This window comes from Perognathus longimembris, chromosome 2, assembly GCF_023159225.1.
Source record: "Perognathus longimembris pacificus isolate PPM17 chromosome 2, ASM2315922v1, whole genome shotgun sequence".
Classification (NCBI taxonomy): Eukaryota; Metazoa; Chordata; class Mammalia; order Rodentia; family Heteromyidae; genus Perognathus; species Perognathus longimembris.
In genome coordinates this window covers 24,790,380-24,815,378 of record NC_063162.1, presented here as the reverse complement: position 1 = coordinate 24,815,378, position 24,999 = coordinate 24,790,380, and the positions used below count along the sequence as shown (strand labels likewise).

The 24,999-nt window shown below is 45.9% G+C and overlaps 2 protein-coding genes and 1 long non-coding RNA gene across 5 annotated transcripts in view; 1 reads left to right on the top strand and 2 right to left on the bottom strand.

Moving 5' to 3' along the window:
• Pi4k2a (phosphatidylinositol 4-kinase type 2 alpha) overlaps positions 1-9,751 on the top strand; it is a 37,902-nt gene extending 28,151 nt beyond the window's left edge. The window contains exons 5-9 of the mRNA XM_048338530.1: positions 557-618; positions 3,840-3,939; positions 4,848-4,981; positions 5,465-5,524; positions 7,374-9,751. Coding sequence (XP_048194487.1) covers positions 557-618; positions 3,840-3,939; positions 4,848-4,981; positions 5,465-5,524; positions 7,374-7,535 — 518 coding nt within the window. The 3' untranslated portion in view covers positions 7,536-9,751. The remainder of the gene's footprint in view (positions 1-556; positions 619-3,839; positions 3,940-4,847; positions 4,982-5,464; positions 5,525-7,373) is intronic.
• LOC125346198 lies at positions 2,903-3,831 on the bottom strand. The gene is made up of 2 exons (XR_007209879.1): positions 3,352-3,831; positions 2,903-3,203 (listed from the first exon to the last, which is right to left on the bottom strand). It is a non-coding gene; the product is annotated as an uncharacterized LOC125346198 (long non-coding RNA).
• Positions 9,752-11,093: 1,342 nt separating the features above from the next.
• Positions 11,094-19,105, bottom strand: Avpi1 (arginine vasopressin induced 1). Of its 3 annotated transcripts, XM_048338528.1 has the most exons (4): positions 18,964-19,105; positions 18,403-18,611; positions 13,061-13,357; positions 11,094-11,675 (listed from the first exon to the last, which is right to left on the bottom strand). In XM_048338528.1, the coding sequence occupies exons 3-4, from the start codon at positions 13,345-13,347 to the stop codon at positions 11,513-11,515; spliced, it is 450 nt and encodes a 149-aa protein (XP_048194485.1). In that variant the 5' UTR covers positions 13,348-13,357; positions 18,403-18,611; positions 18,964-19,105; the 3' UTR covers positions 11,094-11,512. The 3 variants fall into 3 exon arrangements, with proteins under 3 accessions (XP_048194485.1, XP_048194484.1, XP_048194486.1); XM_048338527.1 differs by lacking the exon at positions 18,403-18,611; XM_048338529.1 differs by lacking the exon at positions 18,403-18,611 and having other exon boundaries at positions 11,094-11,672.
• Positions 19,106-24,999: the final 5,894 nt, after the last annotated feature.

The window sequence follows — 24,999 nt, the reverse complement described above, 5'->3', positions numbered from 1 at the left end:
TGACTTGTATGCTTTCTGTGGCATTGTTATTTGTCTGTATTATTGTTGCCTCCTTGAAGACAATTTTTTCTCTAGCTTTTTTTTTTCTTTTTTATGCCATTTCTGGGACTTGAACTCATTGTCTTCTCCTGCTTAAACCATAGCTCCATTTTCTGGCTTTATAGTGGTTAATTTGAGATGAGGCTCACAGATTTTCTTACCTAGTCTAAGCTTTAAACGATGATCCGCAGATCTCAGCCTCCTAAGTAGCTAGAATTATAGGTGTGAGACTTTGGCACCTGGCCTCTCTGGCTCCTTTTAGGCTTTCTCTTTCCTTTGGTTTTCAGTTTACTGTGATACACCTGTATGAGGTTTTCTTTGTATTTATTCCATGAGGAAGTACTGTGAATCCTGTGGCCTAGATCACAACTCTTCAATTCTTGTGGTTTTGTTAAAATTGTCAGTTTCCCAGTTTTTGTAGTTGTTCTCATTAAAAGGTGCTCAAATTACCTAGCTTACCATTACTAAAATTGAGTCACTCTGGTTATTTCTACTAACTTTAAATTTCTGTTCACAGATCGAGGAAATGACAACTGGCTGATTAAATATGACTGTCCCATGGATAGTTCTAGCTCTCGGGTAAGAGGTTAGTTTATATCTTAAAGAAAAGGGTGAGAATGAGTGTCCTTATAGTATAGAAACACTCAAAATGGTCAGATTTAGGTCACATAAGATCAGAGGAGGGGCTGGTAATATGGCCTAATGGCAAGAGTACTTGCCTCATATACACGAAGCCCTGAGTTCGATTCCTCAGCACCACATATATAGAAAAGGCCAGAAGTGGCACTGTGGCTCAAGTGGCAGAGTACTAGCCTTGAGCACAAAGAAGCCAGGGACAATGCTCACACTCTGAGTCCAGTTGCCAGGACTGGCAAAAAAAAAAAAAAAAAAAATCAGAGAATCTTGGAAAGCACAAAGATTTAAATTAACTATATTCTACTGACTGATGTTAGAGTAGCATTAAGAAAAGAATCAGCTAAGCTTGGAATATATGTACTCTAGTCTCTTGAATTTTAAATTGCACAGTAACATAAAAAACACCTGGAAGTACTCTATTAAGTGGATAAGTAATATCTACACTTTTTAAAAACCATGGGACATTTTTCACAACAGACCATAATTCCACAGAATTCAAGTTTCAGGAAAACTACTTGTGTACATTTCTCTCCTCCTTCACCGGTGTTTGCTCTTGCTGCCTGCATATCTTTTTTTTGTTGGTAGGTTGTGGGGTTTAAACTCAGGGCCTGGGTGCTATCCCTTAGTTTTTTCTCTCAGGGCTGGTGCTCTGACACTTGAGCAACAGCTCCATTTCTGGCTTTTTTTTTTTTTGGCCAGTCTTGGGCCTTGGACTCAGGGCCTGAGCACTGTCCCTGGCTTCCTTTTGCTCAAGGCTAGCACTCTGCCACTTGAGCCACAGCACCACTTCTGGCCGTTTTCTGTATTTGTGGTGCTGGGGAATCGAACCCAGGGCCTCATGTATACGAGGCAAGCTCTCTTGCCACTAGGCCATATACCCAGCCCCCCATTTCTGGCTTTTTAGTGGCTAGTTGGAGGTAAGAGTCTCATGGACATTCCTGCCCTGGCTGGCTTTTGAACCATGATCCTCAGATCTCAGCCTCCTAAGTATTCTGAGTATTCTGGTTTGAATATCTTCTCAAAGTAACAGGCTTCTTGAAGGAGAGTGAACCTGGTTTTTATTTCTCTTCCCTTTCTCTCTCTTTCACCTTACCCTTCTTTCTCCCCTCCACTTTATTCTCCTCCTCTTTTTTCTTTCTCCTTCTTCCTCCTCCTCTTCTTGTTCTTCTTTTTCTTCCTCTTCTCTTTGTCTGCCCCTCCTTCTCTTCTTCCTTCCTTTCCCCTTCTCTTTCTCCTTTTGTGTAGCACTGGTTAGAATCCAGGCTTTGCATACGCTAGACAAGTACTTTACCACAGGGGGCTGGGAATATGGCCTAGTGGCAAGAGTGCTTGCCTTGTATACATGAAGCCCTGGGTTTGATTCCCCAGCACCACATATATAGAAAACAGCCAGAAATGGCGCTGTGGCTCAAGTGGCAGAGTGCTAGCCTTGAGCAAAAAGAAACCAGGGACAGTGCTCAGGCCCTGAGTCCGAGGCCCAGGACTGGCAAAAAAAAAAAAAAAAAAAAAAAGTACTTTACCACAGCTAAACATTTAGCCTCATTTTTTACTCATTGTGATTTTACTTCCTTCTCCCTAAGAATGGCTCTCAAGATTTTGTGTCTGAATCATTAGTAGAACTGTATCTCAGTGATAGCATGCTTGCCTACCATGTATGAAGCCCTGAGTTCCAGCATGCCACTATAAAAATCGACAAAAAAACAAACAAAACCAAACACATAGTATAGATTCTTCAGGCCTTTCCCCCAGCAATTAATGGTTCAGGTCTGGGGCAAAACTCAGGTATCTGCACCTTTCAAAGTAACAGATCCCAGCCAGGTGCTGGTGGCTCATGCCTGTTATCCTAGCTACTCAGGAGGCTGAGATCTGAGGACTGAGGTACAAAGCCAGCCTGGGCAGGAAAATCCTTGAGATTCATATCTTCAATTAACCACCAGAAAACAAGAAGTGATGCTGTGGTTCAAAGTGTTAGAGCACCAGCTTTGAGCAAAAGAGCTCAGGGACATTTCCTGAGCCCTAAGTTCAAGCCCCATGACCCAGATAAATAAAATAAAGTAACAGATCCAGGGTTAGAGGTGTGGATCAGATGGTGAAGCACCAGCCAAAGAGTGAAAGCAAATGTCAGATACCGAGTTCAAATCCCCCCTATCCCCCCAAAAGCCCTTTCATTGTATTCATAAGCTGCTTTGTTAAATGACAACTCCTTTGTGCAACTATTTAAACATGATAAAAAATAAAATAACAGTTCCCAGGGGATTCTGATGCAAGTGTTCTGGCACCATAGTCCCTGTTCCTGTGATGGCTAGAGTAACCATGAAAGCAGCATGATGCCACATAGTAGCATTAATGTCCGTGACATAGGCTGTCCCGAGTGGCCTGCCTACATTTTCCATTCAGCGCTAGTCCTTTTCCTTCTTAATTCTCACTGAAGCAGAACAGTTCCCTTATGTAAAAGCAGCCAGCTTATCTTCTTGGGGTTTTCTCACTTGGAAAAAGTCTAGATGATACAGATATTTCTTTCTAATTTTCTTTTTTTATAGGGAATAAAGTTTATTTTGGCAGATGGTATTAAACAAAATTAAAGTTGCTTACATTAGTAACATAACTCAACATCCTTAATTTGGTATAAGTGTGACATGTTTTCTCGCTTTCCTGTGTTCTGCTAAATCACCATACCTGTTCTCAAGATTCCCACTGCTTTTCACTGGGAAGAATGACTTATAGTTATTCTTGTTTTTGTCGTTATCCTTAGCAAGGACTGTGGCAAGTCCTGGGAAAGTGCAACTTTTCCATGATAAGAAAGCAGCTGTTGCCTGGCGTGGTGGCACACATCTGTATTCAGCATTCAGCAGACTGAGGCAGGAGGATTGTGAGTTCAAGGCCAGCCTGGGCAGCATTTCGAGATGCTGTCTCAACAAAAAGGAAAAGGAAAAAAGAGACTCTGAGAACCTTGTACAGACAGGTCAGAGGTGCCACAAATGTATTAGGTTCAGATAGCAATATAGAAATGACTTAATATGGTAGCTTTCAATAAGTTAATTAAAGATTGCTATCAGAGGGGTGGGGGCAAGATGGGTTGCTTTGCTGCTGCTGCTGCTACTACTACTGTAAAGAGCCTAAGGCAGATGGACTCCCTTTGCCATCAGTGTCTCCTTGCTTTGCAGGACACAGACTGGGTGGTGGTAAAGGAGCCTGTTATTAAGGTGGCTGCCATAGACAATGGGCTGGCTTTCCCATTGAAGCATCCTGACTCCTGGAGGGCATGTAAGTCTGAAGACCTGGGTCTGCCTTCACTTTTGCCTGGACCCAGTTGTCTCATTGTGCAAGGGAGATAATAGTACCTTTGTGATAGAATTGTTCTCCAAATTAATGAACCACTGCAGCTCAAGCCTTGAACACCATAGCTAGCACATGGCAACTGTTCAATGATGTAAACTATTATATGACTTTTTAACCATATGTTATGTATTATGTATATTTTGTTATATATTATGATATTATTATTCCCACTACAGGAATATAAGTAATTAAAAATTAGACGCATAAGGTGTTAGAGGTGTAGCTCAATGATAAGTGAAGTCTTGGGTTTCATACCAAGCACTAAGAAGGAAGGAAGAAAGGGAGGAAGGGAGGGGGGAAATTAGAAGCATAAAAATGAGTTTTCTCATTTGCTTTCCTCTCATTCTTTGTGGGGACTGTATTTTCATAATTTATTGTTTGAGTCTCTCTAGGCAAGCTACTATCAGTATCAGTGTCCTGTCTTCTTTGTTGATATCTCCTCCAGTCTAACTGAGAAGCTTTTGGAAAGGTGGAGAAATACAAATAGGAAGTCTCTAGCTCCCCTTTGAAGCATTAGTTTTATTTTCTGGACCATTTCAACATCTTAGTGGCAACTAGTGGCATCTGGATAGGTTTGCATCTTGAGAGGTCATGTCACATCTGGTAAAGAGCTCTGGCATTAGATTGATCTGGGTTTGAATCATGATTCCTCTACTTATTAGCCATGTACCTATTATGGTTAGCAGCCCTTGTAAGGTGGTTGTTTTTATTCTTCTGTTGTATCTCAGTGAAGAAGGGGCTCTCCCTTTGAAAGTCTCCTAATGGTGAAAGATACAGATAATGGCTGGGACTTTGCTAATACCAGCTTTATTTTTGGCCTTTCCCCTTTTCAGATCCTTTTTACTGGGCCTGGTTGCCCCAGGCAAAAGTCCCATTTTCTCAAGAAATCAAAGATTTGATTCTTCCAAAGATATCAGACCCTAACTTCGTGAAGGACTTGGAGGAAGACCTCTATGAACTTTTCAAGGTTAGTCCTGGAAACCTCCTGCATTATAGAAGAAGGCATTTCTTAATGTCTTTTCTAATTGGTCCTAACTCAAGTCAAGAGGGAATTATGAACACCTGACTTGAATTAGCCAGTGATACTTAAGATTCTTACAGTGGAACAGCACAACCTGGCTTGGACTGTTTTTTGTTTGTTTGTTTTTAAAAAGCAGCACTGATGGATTGATCACACTGATCTGTCCTGTGTCAGGTGGTGACACTGTGTCGGCGCTCTTACTTATAAATGGAGTACTGGCGCCACAGTGAGTTATGGAAAACAAAGAATTTTCTTATTGTATATTTCCTCATTTGTAAAAGGGAAAGTTCTTTTGTTGCTAGTTGACTTCACTAACCTCATAAGCCTTTTATATGGGTTTTCTGTATTTGCAATTTTCTACTCTGGGGAGAAAATGGGTTCTTATGAGACTTTCATGTGGGTCTGACTTTTTCAGCCTTTCTTTTGCAGAAAGATCCGGGTTTTGACAGGGGCCAATTCCATAAGCAGATTGCTGTCATGCGAGGACAGGTAAGCCTAAGACGTATTCCAGGTGTCTTTTTATTGTCTCCCCCTGGAGGGTTATATACCTATGTTGAGATGTATGAAGCTTGTGTTTTCATCCATGCCATACATATTATTGTGACACTGCCCACAGAAGAGGGGAGGTAATCCTCCCCAATCTTCCATCCCTTCCGTAGTGTCTAGTAGTACTGTGTGCTTATCTCTGTGCCTTTAACTGGACACATTATTGTTAACCAACATTGTGTGTTCAGGTTGCTCAAGGCAAGCTAAATGCCTTGGTGATTAAGAATTAGGCTCTGGAGTCAGACACCCTAGCAATTATTGTTTGTAATAGGTTAGTAATAATTCTTGGCACAGTTCATAAGAGGATTGCATGAGGTAGCACATATCAAGTGTTAAGTAAAAATAATGTCTGGCACATCGTAAATACTCATATATTGACTGTGGTTATGAAACTGGGTTTTTAAACCCCACGCTCAAAGTCCAGAAGTGTGAAGTTAGGTCCAGCTCACCCCCCATATGTCAAACAAAGAGGCATTGGTGTTGGGCAGAGAAAGGAGATTAATTAAATGTCAGGCATGGGAAGACAGCCCATCTTCAGCCATCTTCTGAGGTATAGCCATTGATTTCAGGCTAAATAGGGAGAATTTCAGGTTAAAAGGAGATAAGAAAAATACGTATTTGTTAAACAGTCTCAAGTCATAAGTATGACCTGGTTGAACAAACAAGACAAAAAGAAAAGAGAACCAGACCAACCCCAAAAAACCTCTTGTTTCTGTTTCCTGGAGTTAATTTCAATAAATACTATTTTATATATCAGAGGCACATAGGCATTGTGCTTTTGTGTTCCTCTCCTAAGCCTATCTTTCTTTGGTCTCACTGTGTGTGAATGTCTAGAGAGGATCTATTCATTTTTAAGTTTTATCAGCTTGCCTATCTGAAAGATTGTTCTGTGTTCCAGTACCATAGCTGTGTGGGAGAGTGCCTGTTTCTTTAAACTCTCCCCATTTCCAAGGTTATGACCTTTAACTCAAAGAGGGGGGAAAAAAATGGGAAGCATTGGTTTTCATTTTTGTTATGGGATGGTGCCTTTCTCTGTATCCCAGGCCGGTCTCAACTCTTGGGTTCAAATGATCCTCTTGCTTTAGCTGGAACTACAGGTGCATGCCATTGTGCCCAGTTTCTTCTCATTTGCTTTTTTTTTTTTTTTTTTTGGTCAGTCATGGGGCTTGAATTCAGGGCCTAAGCACTGTCTTTGAGCTTTTTCACTCAAGGCTAGTGCTCTTCCACTTTGAACCACAATGCCACTTCAGGTTTTCTGGTGGTTTATTGGAAATAAAGTCTCATGGACTTTTTTGCCCAGGCTGGTTTTAAACTGCCATCCTCAGATCTCAAGCCTCCTGACTAGCTAGGCTTACAGGCATGAGTGGCTTCCTTTGTATTTTTTATAAAGTGATCATTTCCCATTTGTTGCCCATTTGTATTTCTACTATTATAAATTGTCTCCATTGGTGTTTCTTTCTTTCTTTTTTTTTTTTTTTTTTGGCCAGTCCTGGGCCTTGGACTCAGGGCCTGAGCACTGTCCCTGGCTTCTTCCCACTCAAGGCTAGCACTCTGCCACCTGCCACCTGAGCCACAGCGCTGCTTCTGGCCGTTTTCTGTATATGTGGTGCTGGGGAATCGAACCTAGGGCCTCGTGTATCCGAGGCAGGCACTCTTGCCACTAGGCTATATCCCCAGCCCTGGTGTTTATTTCTTAATTGAGTTGTAGAAGAGCTCTGTCTGCTGTCCTCCCTGCAGAGGCCAGGTCTACAAAGCTCAGGACCTTCCTTTATCCTTCTTTTTCCTACTGCAGATCCTAAATCTGACCCAGGCACTGAAAGACAACAAGAGTCCCCTGCACCTCGTCCAGATGCCGCCTGTGATTGTTGAGACAGCCCGTTCCCACCAGCGGTCTGCTAGCGAGTCCTACACACAGAGCTTTCAGAGTCGGAAGCCCTTCTTTTCATGGTGGTAGCCTTAGAGGCAGGCAGAGGAAACCCTGTGTGAGACAAAGGCTGGGAGGAAGCCTGAAGACATAGGTACAAGGAAGCCAGAGAAGTCTGCAGACAGCAGCGCCTTTCAGAGTCCTCCCTCCTGCTTGTAGTCTCCCTTTGGGGCTTTCCCACCCACAGGGAGAAGCACAATCAGGGACGGGAGTGCTCCTGGGCCCTTCCCAGTGCTGGGGAGGCTGGAGTGCCATGCAAGAAGTCCAGGTGGCTGCAGAGGAGCAATGCCCTTGGAGCAGCTCCTGGTAGCAGGTTGGGAAAGTCCCTCCTTCCCTGACACCCTGCTTCATTGCAATTCCCTATTATATTCTGCATCAGAAAGAAAAACAAAACAAAACAAATTTCAATGCTTGTAGCAGAACCCAGTTCCTATCATGTCAGAAGCCTTGAATTCAAAATTTGTGTCGACCCAGACATTTGGGTACCTGACGGTTGCTTACTCCCATGAACCAATCAGAGGGTCATTGGGTGGCTCTAGTGCTAGGACAGAGAGAAGCCTCACCTTTTGGTCTTTGCCAAATTTTCCCCCTTTCCTCTTTATCAGTGCAGTCCTGGCTCCTTGTGGAGGGCAGCTTTTGCTCTGCCCTCCCAGCAGCTCCATATGATTTACAGATGCACTCTGTTCTCTGCCACGCTATGGCTTGCTGTTGCTCAAGCAGAGGCAGGAGAGCTAGCCTTAGTGTTTCTGTTTTAATAGGAAGTTGGCACCCTGCCTGTGAAGATGACCTACACAGCCTAAAGGCATGCCAGGAGCTGGGAGTGGTCCATGAGTGGACCTATCCCAGCCTTGCTTCCTGAGTCATAGTCCTCTGCAGATTTGTTTCTGTTGTTTTACATATATTTTTCCAACTCTTTTGACTTAGGAGTTCAGCTTAGGTTCTGGGTTGGGTCCCTGAAAGTGTTCTGGAATAAATTGGCTCTTAAGAGGCCAGGATACCAAGTCCTCGGACTTCTTTAGTGCTACTACTGCTGCTTGTGGTAGAGGCAGCACGTCTTGGGATTCTGCCTCCTAACTGGCAGTTTCCCTCTGCTCCCTGGCTTCTGTCCTGGGCTTATTTATTTGTGGCTTTCTGAAAAAGCTGAGCCCAAAGGAGAGATATTTGCAAACTGTCCCCAGTGCCTGCCCAGCTCAGTGTACATCTCTTTGCTTCCATGTGTCTTCTCTCCCAGCTGTCCCACCCTTGGCAGGTGTTCAAGCCCTTTCTACACCAAAGCAAAGAATGGCCTCAGGAGGGAGTAAAAGGGAGTCACCTGTGGCTGAAGGGCAGCTGTATTCATGCTCTGTGCTGTGGACACCTGTGGTTCTTGTACCCTGCGACTGGTCAATCATCCTCGGAAAGAAACTGTCTTGAAGGTTTGAAAACAGCCAAAGAAAAGGAGTGAGGGCTGTTGCTACATGTCTCCTCTGCCTGTCCACCTCCCACCATCCAGGAGACATAGCAGAAATTTCAGCCCTCCTGTGAGCTGGGCCAGACTACTTCTCCATCCATCTCAGTTCAGGAGTCAGCTTGTCCTGGGCTTCCACCCAACTGACAGGAAGTTTGAGCCCTAGAAATGCATGCCCTGTGGACAGACACCACTCTGCTGCCTGCCCTGTCCTGACAGTCCCATCCCACCCACCCGGACTCTGGCCTGGGGAACCACATTTAGGAGAATAGCTGCCTCCTGACCACACAAGCCAGCCAGAGCCTAGGTGTGCCTCACTCTCCACAGACAACATCATGCGAACCTGCTGGCAAGGCTCCTCACTGGGGTGCACAGGAGAGCCAGAGATGCCTGAAGAGGAGCCTAATGCTTCACCAGCCTCATCTGCACCGTCTGGCTCCAGACCAGCTCTGTGATCAGAAGGAAATTGGGTCCAATTTAAGCGGGAGCCAGTTCTACGCTGGCAGGCAAAGAGTGTGGGCTGTCTTCTCCTGGCCTGTCTCTTCTCTCCCTTGAAGCCTGTACTCAGGTTGCCTTCAATGTGGACTTTGGGAGGGCTAGAGGCCCAGAGTGCCTGGGCAGGCTTCTGGGTGACACTTATAGAACAGCTGTCCTGCCCACCTGCCTGCCCCCTTCTCTGGCAGTGGAGGCTGGGCTGTGTGCTGCTGCTGCCCCCTATTGGTCTTCTAATGCACTGTAGAAATTGTATGTAATGTATTTAAATCAATGCAAATGTATGAATAACAAATCAAAGTTCTGACCTTTTTGGCTGGTTTTCTTTGGGGGCAGGAAGACAAGGTAGAGTGCAGTTTTAAGGACAAGTGCAAATTTAAGGATAAGAAAACCTGTGTTTCCATAGAGTTGTGGAAACTAGTTACTTCTCCCTTGTAGAGAAAGAGAAGTCCCACTTCTCTGAAAAGCAGTGTTTTTATAACCCATTTCAGAGCCTGACCTGAGTCTATATTGACATAATGAAAAATGCTATTATTAATCATACATAGCCCTTGGTGTGAGCCCTCTGGTCACGAGGCTTGAACTCTGGGCCTGGGCACTGTCCCTGAGCTCTTCAGCTCAAGGTTAGTGTTCTACCATTTTGAGCCACGGCGCCACTTCAAGTGGTTAATTGGAGATAAGAATCTCATGGACTGGGGCTGGGAATATGGCCTAGTGATAAAGTGCTCGTCTCGTATACATGAAGCCCTGGCGGTTCAATTCCTCAGCACCACATATATAGAAAAAGCCAGAAGTGGCACTGTGGGGCAAGTGGTAGACTGCTAGCCTTGAGCAAAAAGAAGCCAGGGACAGTGCTCAGGCCCTGAGTTCAAGCCCCAGGACTGGCAAAAACCAAAAGAATCTCATGGACTTTCCTGCCCTGGCTGGCTTTGATCCATGATCCTCAGATCATGAGTAGCTAGGATTACAGGTGTGAGCCACTGGCATCCGGCTATATTTCTCACTTTTATGAGATTTTTTTTTCTCCAGTCCTAATAGGGACTACATAGTATTTGCTCTGACTGCTTCCCAGCAAGTGTGAGTCCCTTAGTTCACACCCCAGGACGCATCATCAAAATCATCTTGCCCCAAGGAAGAGGGTGGATTTTCTTGGTCACTAGAGGGCAGCCTTGCCTTTGGTGTGCATCATTGCCTTGCTGAACCCTGGCTCCTTTAAGTGATGGATGGTTAATCAAGCAGGTAGGATGCTAATGAGCATGCAGACTTTTTTTTTTGAGGTAGAGCCAGAAGTGTAGGAGAAAACCTTTATCTCAAGGTTTCCAGTTTGTGGGATACCTAGGTTAGTGCAGGCACATAAAGAATGATTGGTCTCACCTCTCTGCCAAAGAATGGCCATCTGAAGAGCTGGTTGCTGTTTTTGCAGACTTGACCCTGGTCCAGTGCCTGTTGTATGGAGACAACTGTCTTGGTGTTCCCCCTGCCCCAGTGCATCAAGACTATCTAGAGACCCTCCCATCTGATGGCCTCTGGAAGAGGAAGCTGAAACATGGGGACTCCAGGATATGGTGGGGAGAGAGCAGAAGCCTTGCCCCAATTAGCCTTGGGGAACCCCTATACCTCTCCCTCCATTTCAGGACAGACTCACACAGTTCTTGATGCATATGTTTTATTTGCTAATTAAGCCATGGTTTCCTTGTGCTGGCCTGATGGCAGCCTTTTGGACTATGATGACAATAGTAGCTGGCACATTAATGCAGAAGTGGTGAGAGGCTGCAAGAAGCACCCATTACTAGATTCCTAGGGGAATATCATGCAGCCCAGTTACAGTGCTAGGTCAGGACAGGCCGAACGAAGCAGGAGCAGTTCTGATGTTTCCTTATGCGGGTAACAATAGATCCTATAAAATTCAGAGTCCAGTGGACTTTTCTGAGTTGAGCAGGTGGTGGCCACCTGCTTGGTTTAACCCAGGAAGGACCTCGGGTCTCCTTTCTTTACCTCCTCAGACCTTTTGGCAAAAGTTCCTGTGATGACTCTGGAGGATGCTGCCATTGCTGGCACCTCCCAGTGATCAGTGTCTGATCTGGTGGAGGTAGCCTGTGGGATCTGGCTTCCTCCAGTTCTGGCGGATCCTGGTGCTTGATCTTCGGGACTTGCCAATCTGCTCACTGGAGGCTGTCTCAGTAGATGTGCTGTGTGGGTTGGCCAGTGGAGTGCTAGGCTCTGGAACTCTGGAAGTAAGTGTATATGACAAGCAACATCAACAGGAAGAATAGGATAGAGGCTTATGAGTGTCTTCATGGTGGAGTATAAAAGACTGTTCGTGGCAAAATGAGCCAGGGCTCTGATCTCATCTCTGCCCCCTGAGAAATGTATGATTAGGCAAAGCTTTCAGATTTCTGTCATGAAGAGTGCTGGTCTGGCTCGTGACTGTAAGCTACTTGGAAGGTAGAGATTAGGGGGATCAAAGTTTGAAGCCGCCAGAATAAAGTTCACGAGGCCGTATCTCAACAACTGGGCATGGTTGTATATACTTGTCATTCCAGCTTCATGGAAAATGCATGGTGGTGAGGCTGGGAAAAGTGAGACCCTATTCAAAAAATAATGATAGCAAAAAGAGCTTGGGCATGCTTCCTGCTTTAAGCTGGGGGCAAACATCTGCTGAGTAAGCTCAAAATCCAACGTGCTAGTCTGGATCAAGGAATGGGGGGCTCAGTTTGCTTTTACCTTTATCTTGCACTCAGATGGCGACACTAGAGTCTGTGTTTTGGTTGTGGGCTTGAACTTGGGGCTTGGGTGTTACCCCTGAGCTTTTTCTGCTCATGGGTAGCACCCCACCACTTTGAGCCACAGCTCTGCTTCCAATTTTCTCAGGGACTTTCCTGCCTGGGCTGGCTTTGAACCACTATCTTCAGATCTCAGTCGCCTGAGTAGCTAGGATTACAAGTATGAGCCACCACTGCCCAGCTGATACTAAGGTTTTAAGCAGTGATTACTGATGACCTGGAGTTCATTCAGGCACTGAAGCTGACTTGGCATCTCGGACCTGATGACCTATTCAGGTCTCATTTGAGGGGGAATGGAGCATGGGGAGGGAGCCTGTTGTGATAGTCATAGGCCAGGTGGTTCAGTTGGCTCTCCTGGAGCTTGCTGCTCCTGGGCAAAGATGGATGACTGGTGAGATGGGAAATGCCACCTCAAGGTATGTTTCTACACTTTATAACCTGTGGTGCATCTGTAGTACATTCCTCTGCTGTAGTCCCTGTGTTTTAACCAGCTTTTGAGTATTACCTATTCTACAGGAAAACAATTTTGTCTTCCAAACAATCCTCCCTCCTAGGGGAGAAATGTCATAAAGTATGGCAGTACTGCTATAACCAGGCACTTCGTCCCGTGGGAGTGACAGTCATATGACTTCTCCCCATTTGAGTTTCAGAGTCATGTGACTCCAGCACCAAAAAAGCAGTCTTCCAGGTGGAACCAAGTGGGGACACTGTGTAGTCCTTCCAGCAACCCCAACAGTAAGCACCTTCCGGTGACACCAAGACACCAGTTCCGGGTCACATAGCCCAGACATCACTACTGCCCTTTCCTCAGCCCCTCAGTCCCAGGTACCCACCTGAGCCGGCTGCAGTGGTGCAGTGAATGGCCCAGGACATTCTGCTTTGGGGTCCTCTTCCTGCGCAGCCTCCGCAGGGCCTCTGCCACACGGTGGTCCCCGGCACACTCCCAGATGATCTGGGCCCGCTCCTCAGCCAGCTGGTCCCCACTGCGCTGAAACAGGCTCTGGATTTGCAGTAGCTCAGCATCCTGGAAGATGTTGGCAGATGCCTGCTTGCGGCCCCGGGCCTCAGTGGGGGCCTGCCAGGTGGGTGCCTCACTTACCACAGAGGCTGGGGTGCCCATTGTGGGTGCTCTGAGGACAGAAACCATGCAGACATCAGTACTCGGCAGGCCTTTCCCAAAGCTTCGGTCCTGTCTGATGCAAAGCTCTCTTCCCCAGGGTGTTGCCTTGGAACTGTGCTAGATTCTCAGGTCACTTGGGGGAGATAATATAAAAACTGACAGCACAACTTAAGTGCTTATGTCAGATACCTGGAATTTATTTTTTACTTCATAGCAATTGGAATGAATTGCTGCTTGCCTCCATTTTACAAATGAGGTGCCACACCACGGGTTAAGTGACTTGCTATGTTACAAAGTCTGTCTAAGTGTGGAGCCCCTAGAAACTGTTCTCCAGTCCATGAGACCTTAAATCTATTAGTTTTCTCCATAGAACCTCAGGGAGATGTGCTAAGCACAGCAATCCTGTGAGGTAGGTCCTTTTATCTCATTAGAGGAAGAGTCTGGGGAACAGGTTACATCATACGCAGTGTGCCACTGGAACTGGAATCAGACAATGATGCAAAGGCCTGTCCCACACAGGTCTGTCTGGAATCAGACAATGATGCAAAGGCCTGTCACACACAGGTCTGTCTGGAATCAGACAATGATGCAAAGGCCTGTCACACACAGGTGAGACAGGGTATGGAACTGGGCTACCACGACTGAAAGTCCTCTTTGCCATTTCCTGGCTCAGTGGCCCTCCATGCCTCACAGCCATCTAAGGAGGTGGCTGTCCAGCAACTGGCCACCAAAGGGGGCAAAGGAAAGTTCAAACATAGTCAAATAAATATATGTATGGACTTGCTGGAAAAGAAGAAGACATAAAACCATTTCCAGAACCCTTTGCTCAACCCACTTGCAGGAGCAACGCTTACCCTAACCTAACCTAACCTAACCTGCCATTTGTTCTTTTGTTCCCTGGAGAGTTTGAGTCATCACTCCACCCCATTCAGACTCCTCCTAGAATTATTATCCCCTCCCTTGCCTTGGCCTGCCTTCCACCTCACTTCATAACCACCCTCATTATTCCAATAATTTTCACATTCAACCCTGTCCCAGTTTCTATCATAGGAACCCACGCTCTTTTCAAAAGATTTAATGTCTAAAATAAACCTGCAGATGACATCTAGCTGATACAGTAACTTCCTAAGTATTGCATATTTCACCTGGAAAATAGGACTGTAAAAAAATCTGCCTTTAGGAATTACTTTGAGTATGTGTGGTAATGAACTCCCACTCCCCCAGATTTCCTGGTATAAATATTCTGTAACCAGAGGCAACATTAACTGAGGAGCACCTTCAGGTTGATAGGAAGAAATAAAGCCATACAGCTATGAGATGTTTGTTCTTTTTGTTGTTGTTTACTTGGCATGTTGGTACTGGGCTTAAACTCAGGGCCTGGGGGCTGTCCCTTCATGTTTTGTGGTTCTCCCCACCCTCCTAGCACTCTACCACAGGAGCCACAGCTCCATTCCTGGCCTTTTGCTGATTAATTAGAGATGAATCTCAGACTTTTCCTGCCTGGGCTGACTTCAAGAGGCTGACCTCAGATCTCAGCCTCTTGACCAGCTAGAATTAAATGACTCACCATCCATTGGGCTGTCATGGTAGCCACACAGCTCAAGAGTACATGTCTTCCCATTTCTCTAACTCACAAAGGGGAAACCCTCACAACTGAAAGCAAAGGACAGTGTTCCACAGGGTGGAGTTGTGGAATTTATTTCCATCTGCTCACTAGCATCAAGGCTGTTTCTGGGTGACAGTTCCCTTGCTGGTCCTGAACCAGTAGCACTCTTTAGAGGAAAAAGTCCAGCTTCCACAAGAGAAGCCTGACCACTGGCTTATGAGTCAGAAGTTGCAGGATTCCAGCCCATTCCTGCCACTCACTGGGCTGGCAGGCCCCAGGTAATTCACATCACCACCAGCTTTCCCATTCCTGCTGTGAGCACAGGTTGACCATGCCGGTGTCTGAGAGCTTGCCTGGTGTGGAGAATCAACATACATATGGCAGGAAAACAAGCCTAATGCTTCTAGGTTTCAACCAAGTCAGAAGCCAGTATCTTCCCACAGGGGTCTGTGGGATCAGGATCTGGTCAGAGTCACTCTGCTCTGAAATACCCCTGTTGGCCTAGAAGAGATGATGTTGCTTCTCTCAGACCCAGGCAATCTCCCCTAATCCTTAGGGAAAGAATGGCAACAAAGAGTAGCAGAGCAGCAGCAGCTGTCTTGAGAGAGGAAATGGCTTGGGGCCTGACTTCCCAGAGTCCCAGCAACCTTTACAGGGATGTAAGGCCTTGACTGGGCAGCCCCCAATCAGCCAAGTTCAAAACAAGCAATAAGAAATGACCTGGGAGAGTGTGAGCCTCCAGCCTCAACTATATACACCCTAGGAGTCTCGGGGAGGGATGGGCACCTCCAGGCCTTGGGGACTGTCACTCTTAGGAGCCTCCTCCTGGAATTCAGATGGCAGAGCAAGACTGAGAATGAAAGTAAGCAGATTCCAGGTAGGGTCAAAACTGGGGAAACTGGTGAATGGTGATTAGAACACTTTTATTACTAGAAGAAACTTTTTTAGTCTCATTCAATATGTTGCCTAGTTACTTTCCCCCTAATTTCCTGGACCAGACCTTAATCCAGGAAGGTCAGTATACACTTGAACAATGGCACTTTTTAGAACTGGAAACTGAAACCACAAGGCTATTAAAAGATTACAAATGTATCTTTCATTTCAGAGTTGCCACAAAAGAAGATAAGCATGCACACCAATGAGTTAAGGACTTATTGCATAATACTTCAATTTGACATAAACTGGGTTGGGTTAAAAGTGGGTTCACACACTATAATATCAAATGTTGAAAGGTCAAAGTTCCGCGTGTTTTGAATCAGGCAGTAAATAAAGAGCTGTAGAGCTCTAACAAATAAGTGTATTTAAAAAGTGATTTGCCCAAAGTGGGGGGGGGGGGGGCCTATGGCTAACACCTGTAATCCTAGCTACACTGGAGGCTGGGATCTGAGAATTCAGGTTCGAGGCTAGCCTGGATAAAAGAGTCCATGAGGCTCATATCCAATTAACCAGCAAAATTCTGGAAGTAGAGTTATGTCTTGATTGACAGAGTGTCAGCCTTGTGTGAAAAAGCTGAGGGACAGTGCCCAAACCCTGAATTCAAGCCCTGGCATTGGTGTGTGCATGCGTGTGTGCATGCATACACACACACGTGACTCACCCAGCAATGCCTTTGCAATAAATAGGGTGCATAATTCAGTGCTCCTAGTAACATGTGAAGTCAAGCTGACAGCTATTATCTCACAGAGGTTTCAGGGAGGTACAAGTCATCACGAGAAGTGGAAAACACTTGGGTGAGCTGGGAAACTCCTAGCTCCTACTCTGCTGGTCCTCTTTGAATAGCCCCAGTAATGGCAATAAACTCTATAATCAGAGGCCAAGGGCTTCTCAGAAAAATAACTGGAGGCCCTGGCCCAAAGCCCATATCAACACTGGTCTTCAGCTCTGCACATACATGGCACTGGACAACAGCCAAAGTCCTCAAGTAGAAAACCCAGTGCAAACTCCAGCAAATGAGGAAAGAACCTGGGCTCTTACTCCAGACCCATTCTTAAACTTAAGACTTGGAAACACTAGGTCAAGGAGTTACTCTTTTTTAAGTGTTCAAGAACCCTGAGTTCTGGCCATGCAGCTGGTAACTGGGTAACCTTGGACAAGTCAAGTTTTCCTGCCTCAGATTGCTCTACTTCAAAATGGTGAGAAGATCTTTAATGGGATAAGGGAAATGAAGTAGGCGAGAGGTTAATCCTAGTTCCTGGCATTCAACAGACCTTCCATATATTGATAGTCTGTTGGGTAAATGAATCATGCCAGGGAAAGGCTGTTAACAGGACTATAGAATTGTGATCATTTCCATCATCACCACCATCAAACTCATTCCAGAAAGGCCTTCACTCTTAGAAGAAGGTGAAGGGAGATAGAGAGATTGAGTACTTGAAAATCACAACTGTATTAGCTGGGTGCTGGTGGCTGTCTCCTGAAATCTTAGCCATTCAAGAGGCTGACATCTGGGCTGGAAATGTGGCTTAGCAGTAGAGTGCTTGCCTAGCATGCATGAGGCCCTGGGTTTGCTTCCTCAGCACCACATAAACAGAAAAAGCCAGAAATGGCTCTGTGGTTCAAGTAGTAGAATGCTAGCCTTGAACCAAAAGAAGCCAGGGACAATGCTCAGGCCATGAGTCAAGGCCCCAGGACTGGCAAAAAAAAAAAAAGGCTGAGATCTGAGGGGTACAGTCTGAAGCCAGCCTGGAGAGGAAGTCTGTGAGACTATTATCTCCAATTAGCCATCAAAAAGCTGGAATTGAAGCTATGGCTCAAGTGGTAGAATGTCAGCCTTGAGGGAAAAAGGTAAAGGACTGGTGGCTGGGGATATGGCCTAGTGGCAAGAGAGCTTGCCTCGTATACATGAGGCCCTGGGTTCAATTCCCCAGCACCACATATACAGAAAACAGCCAGAAAGTGGCGCTGTGGCTCAAGTGGCAGAGTGCTAGCCTTGAGCAAAAAGGAAGCCAGGGACAGTGCTCAGGCCCTGAGTCCAAGGCCCAGGACTGGCCAAAAAAAAACAAAAAACAAAAGGTAAAGGACTGTACCCTGACTGAGTTCAATCCCAGTACACACTTAGATACATGCACATACACACACCATAGCTGTATTATTATTGTTGTTATTATTATCATGGTTTTTAAATTCGGGGCTCCAGGCTTAGTAAGCAAGAGTGCCACTTGAAACACATTCCCAGCCCATTTCACTTTGTTTTCCAGATCCAGTCTCTCACTTTTTGCCCAGGCTAGCCTAGAACTCCAATCCTATTTCTCCAGAGTAGCCGTGATAACAGATGTGCACTGCTGCACTATGATGATATATACAGAACAGAGCACTTCCAGAGAGACCTTTGAGTCCTCACATGAGGTGTCATCATCAGACACCCCAGGAGGAGGCAGTTATTGTGAAATGCATTCTACAGATAAGAAAGATGAGCTCATGAAGGTTAAGTAACTTGCTCCAAGTCTCACATCTGGTAGGTGACAGAGCAGAAGGTATGGGTCAAGTGATCCGACCCCAGCACTGTCGCTCTCAACCCTGCCAGGTGACTCAGAAGATGTTCAGAGGAAAGAAGGGCCCAGAAGGTTCTGACACTTCTTGGGGCCTGCTATCTGCTTCTGCATGTTTGGGAAGTCGCCAGAGATCCAAAGGCAAGGACTCCAAAGCCAGACTCAGTGCCCTCAGCCGTACATGGCGGGATGGAGTTAGGAACGGTGGTGCGCCACTCTGAAGGGCAGACCTCAGATCGGGATGGGGCAAGCTAAGACCTGCCTACCCCAACCTCACCACGGCTTTTCGAAAGGGCGGGTGTAGAGCTGGGTTTCCTACCGCGAAGGTGCTTGCAAGGGCCAGGGCAGCAATCACAAACAGGGCAAGAGCTTGCGAAGAATGGCCTAGGTCACACGGCGACACCCCCAGCACGGTGGCCGTGCCCTCCCCCCACGGCCTCTCGGTAAGACAATGGATCCCTAAATGTATCTAGAGGTAAACGACCCAGCAGCAACCAGGAGCCGGCCCAGTGATCCACGTACCTGGTAGCCCGAGGCGTGCCTCTCGCAGCCCCGAGCAGGCTCGGGCCACCCGGATCACAGCCTCAATTCCCTGGGAGAGAGCGCTCGTAGCCCCGGAACAGCCAATCCTCTGCTCCAGCCGGCTAGCGAGCTCCGAAGCCAGCCTTCCAAGATTGAACGCGAAGATCCTGAGGACCAATCAGCGGCCGCAACGGGAAAGGGGCGTGTCTATCCAGCCCCACCCCTTCCCCCTGGCCGCCTCTATCGTGTGTGTGCGCGGAGATTCGCTGCATCCAATCAACGGCCGAGCATCCACGAGGAGGCGTGTCCTCGCGAGCCCTTCCGCCCGCCCCGCCGCCCTCGCCCCGCCCCTGGAGGTGCTCCCTTCATTGACGTCAGTCCCCAGGGCCTGCGTGGTTTTGCTGGCGCGAAGGCCGGGCGGGGCTGCATTCCTGCCCCCGGGTGCGGCGGCTGCTGGCCTAGCTGGGTACACGTGATGGATGGGTGCCACTTCGCCTGACCCTAAGCTAGCATGAGCAGCGCCCTGGCTCTTGGCAGATCCTTAAACTCTGCAGCAATTAAAACCCACCGCTTGCTCACATTTGTCCTCCTCCCAGCTTTGAGGAACGGGAGGGGGCAGATGAGTGAGTTTAGGCCAGTTACCCACTGGAGTCAGTACTTCAATTGTTACTCGTTCCACCTAGTTTATTAGGGACCTACCCTGTCCTGACTCCTCGACAGGCAGAGTTTATAGCCTGGCAAGAGGGGCAAACACAAACAACCTAAAGCATAGCATGCGATTTACAATGGTGATCGACATTGTGCTGCAAGATGGTAAGGCAGAGGAATCTCTGGGAGGGCCTAGAAGGCTGAAGAAGTAAGTGAGGATCTGAAGATGAAGTTGTTGCCATGAGTTGGGTCTGGGAAGAAGAGTGTTTAAGGAAGAAGGGAGGGTACATGCTAGGAGAATGTCATCGCTTTGCTTGGGAGAGATGAAGTGAGGCCCAGAGTGGTGCTAGCAAGCAAGGCAGTGCATAGTGGGAGGAAGGGGTGGAGAGGAGCGGTGAAGTTTGCATTTGACCCTCTGAGGGGTTTAAGTACACGATATATACTTTTTTTTTTTTCCCCCAGTACTGGGCTTGAATTCAGGGCCTGGGCATGGTCCATTCCTTTTTATTTTTTTTTTGCTCAAGACTGTCTCTATACCACTTGAGCCACAGCTTCACTTCCTGCTCTTTTGGTGATGAATTGAAGAGTCTCATAGGCTTTCCTGCCCAGGCTGGTTTCAACTGTGATGCTTAGAGCTCTGTCTGAGCCAGTGCCACCTTTGCCGGACCTGATGTACTTATTGAATAGGCATTATACATCCATCACACACTATGTGCCAGCAATGTCAGTCAGCACCTTACAAGCAGCGTGGTTTATCCTAGGGGTATATTTGCAGTTTTCAGAAGGTTACTTTGGCTGCAGCTTGGAACTTGGGTTGGAGAGGGCAGGAGTGGATGCATGGTCTCTATCAGGCTCTTGATAAATGTTCCCCCCTCCCTTAAAACAATGAGGGGTCACATGTACAAGCAGATAATCAGAAGTGCGCCTGGTATAGGTAGCATGGTCTCCCTGCCTTCTTTCTCATCTCAAAGCTAACCACATAAATTTCACTTTTCTTCTGCAAAAGTTCCAAAAGGGAAGAGGAAAAGTTGGAATCGGTGGTCCCTTTTTTTTTTGGCCAGTCCTGGGCCTTGGACTCAGTGCTCAGGCCGAGCACTGTCCCTGGCCTCTTCTTGCTCAAGGCTAGCACTCTACCACTTGAGCCACAGTGCCCCCTCTGGCCGTTTTCCATATATGTGGTGCTGGGGAATCGAACTGAGAGCTTCATGTGTAGGAGGCAAATACTCTTGCCACTAGGCCATACTCCCAGCCCCGGTGGTCCCTTCTTGCAGGGACTTCAAAGAGCTGTTTAAGAAACATTCCTCATCTTGAGGTCTACATTTGCTTTTCTTTCCTCCTTAGCATCAACAAGGGTTATATGATTTCAACAAAAGTTTTTTTTTTTCTTTTTTGGCCAGTCCTGGGGCTTGCTCAGTGCCTGGGCACTGTCCCTGGCTTCTTTTTGCTCAAGGCTAGCACTCTACCACTTGAGCCACAGCACCACCTCTGGCCTTTTCTATATATGTGGTACTGAAGAATTGAACCCAGGGCTTCATGTATACAAGGCAAGCACTCTTGCCACTAGGCCATATTCCCAGCCCCCTCAACAAAAGGGTTTTTAACAGTTGTTTTCCTCCTGTTCCAAAGTTCTAGGGGAAATGGAGGCTAACATAAAACAAAGAAACAAAAACAAAAAAACTGAGATCAGCAACATTCATCTCCAATGGAAAGAACTGTCACAGTCTTTCAGAGAAGCACTTGGCTTATGACAGAGTACTGTGGGTTCTTAACGCTGAAGGCTGGGCTTCTGAGATGAGGATTCTTCCTCACTTACTCTAAGTCATGGGAAAACCAGGCTCTGAGGATCTCAGCGCTTGGAGAAGCTAAGATTCTCCAAGCCATCAGCTCAGATGAGCACACCAAGGTGAGGAACTTGTGGTTTCTCCATCAGATGTGACTAATATTGGGTAGAGAATATTTGATGTCTTCAAGTACATGTGACTGGGTATTTACCACACTTGGAACCATTTCCATTGTCACAAGCTTTATGATTCAGTATTTCTGATGAGAAGATGAAGTGCCTTCATAGTTGTGTTGGCCATGTGAGTCCTTACTAGAAACAGGGACATGTGGAACTCACGGAAGGATGCAGGAGACAGTAGCTTCCAATAAAAGGCACTACTTTTTTTAACCAGTCCTGGGGCTTGAACTTAGGGCCTGAGCACTGTCCCTGGCTTCTTTTTGCTCACGGCTAGCACTCTACCACTTGAGCCAAGGTGCCACCTCTGCCTTTTTCTGTTTATGTGGTGCTGAGGAATCGAACCCAGGGCTTCATGCATTCTAGGCAAGCACTCTACCACTAAGCCACATTCCCAGCTAAAAGGCACTATTTAGAGAAAGTTGACACTAAGGAAAGTCAGTTAGCATCATTCAGGCCAGGCTTACTTTTAGCCAAGACCCAAATTAAGGTAAAATGAATGAAGAACTCTTTTCAGGGCAGAAACAACCGAGCAACAACAACAATAAGCCTTGATAAGATGAATAACATCTTAATTTAGTATACTTAACAAAATAAAAGTGGATGCAAAAAAATCCATGATGAACAAAATACCAGAAATTTAAATTTGTTTTATGACTTATTTTGTAACTGGAACAGTCATTTCCCACCAGCCCCCAGTTTCCAGGCAGACTGCCATGACAGCGCTTTGTGAAGTCTGACAATAGCATGCGAAGAGCTTGGGCCACAAGGACTTTCAATGGAGTTTTAGCTGGAATATTTTTATCTGCTTTCACCATTTGGTTGAGAACATGGAAGTATATTTGTGTAAAGGCATATAGGCACATATTTGGGCTCTGATGGTTCATCTGGGTGCAGAATGTTAGGAAGTAAAATTTGGAAAGGGGTTCTGTCCCTTTAAATAAAGGACTGCTTTTCAGCTGTCATCCTTAATATGGGAACAATCAAAGCTGGAGAGGTAATTAGTGGTAGAATGTATGTTTAGTGTAAATGAGGCTCTGAGTTTGATTCCCAGAACTGAAAATTCGAATTTCAAAATAAGAAAGGAATAATCTCTGCGTTTCTGCTAAGGATGAAGTACTACAAGCTGAGTACTACTTCACAGGTGGAGTGCTTCTACCAAACACAGAGTGAAAATATTTGGAAAACATGGATCTGTCTTGATTGTGTACAAACTCAGGGCTTCATTCATGCTAGGCAAGTGCTCTACCAGCCCCAATTCGAGGCCACTTTATAAGGGACTTAAGCATGTACAAGTTTTGGCATTCATGGGAATCCTAGAACCTGTCTTTTACCTCTGCACACCCGCACAGATACTGGGGGACGACTGTATCTTGAATAGATATAAATTCCATTCCTGTTACACCCTGTTCTATAGGAGTTATACTTTACAGAGCTGGCCCACCAGTGATGCCATTTTTCTTGTTGCCCTGTGTCCTGTTCTAAGGAGACCAGAGAGAACTTACACTCAGCCGACAAGCATCAGTATAACCTGTGAGCAAATTCTGTTATTCTTGTTAAATGATCATAGTCCTTCCAAACTCTCTTTAAAAACACCCTTCTGTTTATGAAATTACACAAGAAAGTTAGACACCAGCCTTCTTACCTGAATTTATAATCTGCACAGACTGTAAACAGTAAAGTCCTATAGACAAATGACATAGAAACATTAAAATATTAAACCATTTATATAGATTAAAGGTTAGTGTCACAGTAATGTGCTCGAGCTGTTACAACAATATACCTAAGCCAGTTCTAGAGGCTGGGACATCCTAGATCAAAATGCCAGAGAGAGAAGATGGGTACTCAGACAGACAGACACACAGACCTACTGACAGATAAATGATACTAAACTCATTGTCCTGATAACGAAATAACTACCCTACTCTGGCAATGTCATCATTAATGCATTTGTGAGGGCTGAGTGCTTATGTCTTAATCACTCTAATGAGACCCTACCTTCTGTGGCTTTGGGAAAGAAGTTTCCCAAAACTATGGTTTGAATAACCATAGCACCTAGCCTGTGCACAGTGTTGTATATCTTAAATAAGATAGTTTTTTATTTGCCAGCTAGACTTCAGTAGGGGAATACACAAACAATAAATAAATGGTCACCCAGAGGACAGAGAATACATATATTATTAGGACACTTTTGACAATAAGAAATAGAAGACCCAATGTCCCAGTCACGGTTTTGGCAGGAAACATTTTTAAACTTATTTTTCTGATGTGTGTGTGTGTGTGTGTGTGTGTGTGTGTGTGTGTTTGTGTGTGTGTGTGTACCTTTTATTGGTTGATCCAGTAGACGGTGAGAGGGGAGGGGAACCCCCTGATGTAGTTGAAGTAGAACATCCTTTCTGGCATGAACAGATTGGGAAATGGTAGAGAGGGGATCAGGAGGGATACACAGATGGTAGCATACTAACTAGCCTGGCTGACACAAATGGAAGTTGGTCTTCTCGCATCTGGAGAGGCCCAGAGGCAGGGGATTCTGGGATGACTTAGCCTGGCAATGGCGTCACTCATCCTTCTGCTCTGTCATCCTCTGCACCTGGCGATGCCGATCTTCATGAGCCCCAGCTGGTTACAGCTGTTCCATGAGTAAAATTCAACTAGGTAATTCAACTTGGGTAATGATGCATCCTATGGATTTCTTCCTATGGACAGGTTTTTATCTTATAGAGTATTTTTCAAATCCGTTTTCCTTTTTATTGATTTATTATCTCTGAGTAGTTGTACAAAGGAGTTGCCATTTACCCAATCCATTTATGAATACAATGCATCTCGATCAGTGTCACCCCTTTCAATATTCTCCCCTTTTTCCTCACCTACCCACGCTTTCCCTTCCTCTTCTTAATTTTGTTGGATATGCATTGAATTCTTTTTAAAAAATTGTTATTATAAAGGAGATATGTACGGGGTTACAGTCAGGTAAAGAGTACCCTCATTCTCTCCCAGTTTTTCCCTCCTGACCCCGCCCCCCCAACAAGTTATATAGTCCATTTTCGACATAGTGTCTAGTGAGTACCACTGAGGCATTTGTTCACCTTTGTCCCTCCATTTCTGTGTCCCCCTAGACCCTCCCAAAGGCAGATAAATGAATAGTAAGACAAAAATAGAGTGTTGTTTTGGTTTTTGTTTTCTTGCCAGTTCTGGTACTTGGGACTCAGGGCCTGAGCACTGTCCCTGGCTTCTTTTTCTCAGGGGGAGCACTCTACCTCTTGGACCACAGCACCACTTCCGGCTTTTTCTGAATATGTGGTGCTAAGGAATCAAACCCAGGGCTTCATGCATGCTAAGCAAGCACTCTACCACTAAGCCACATTCCCAGCCCCCAAACAGAGTATTTTTTAAAGAGACATTTTAAGTTTACAACAAAATTGAACAGAAAG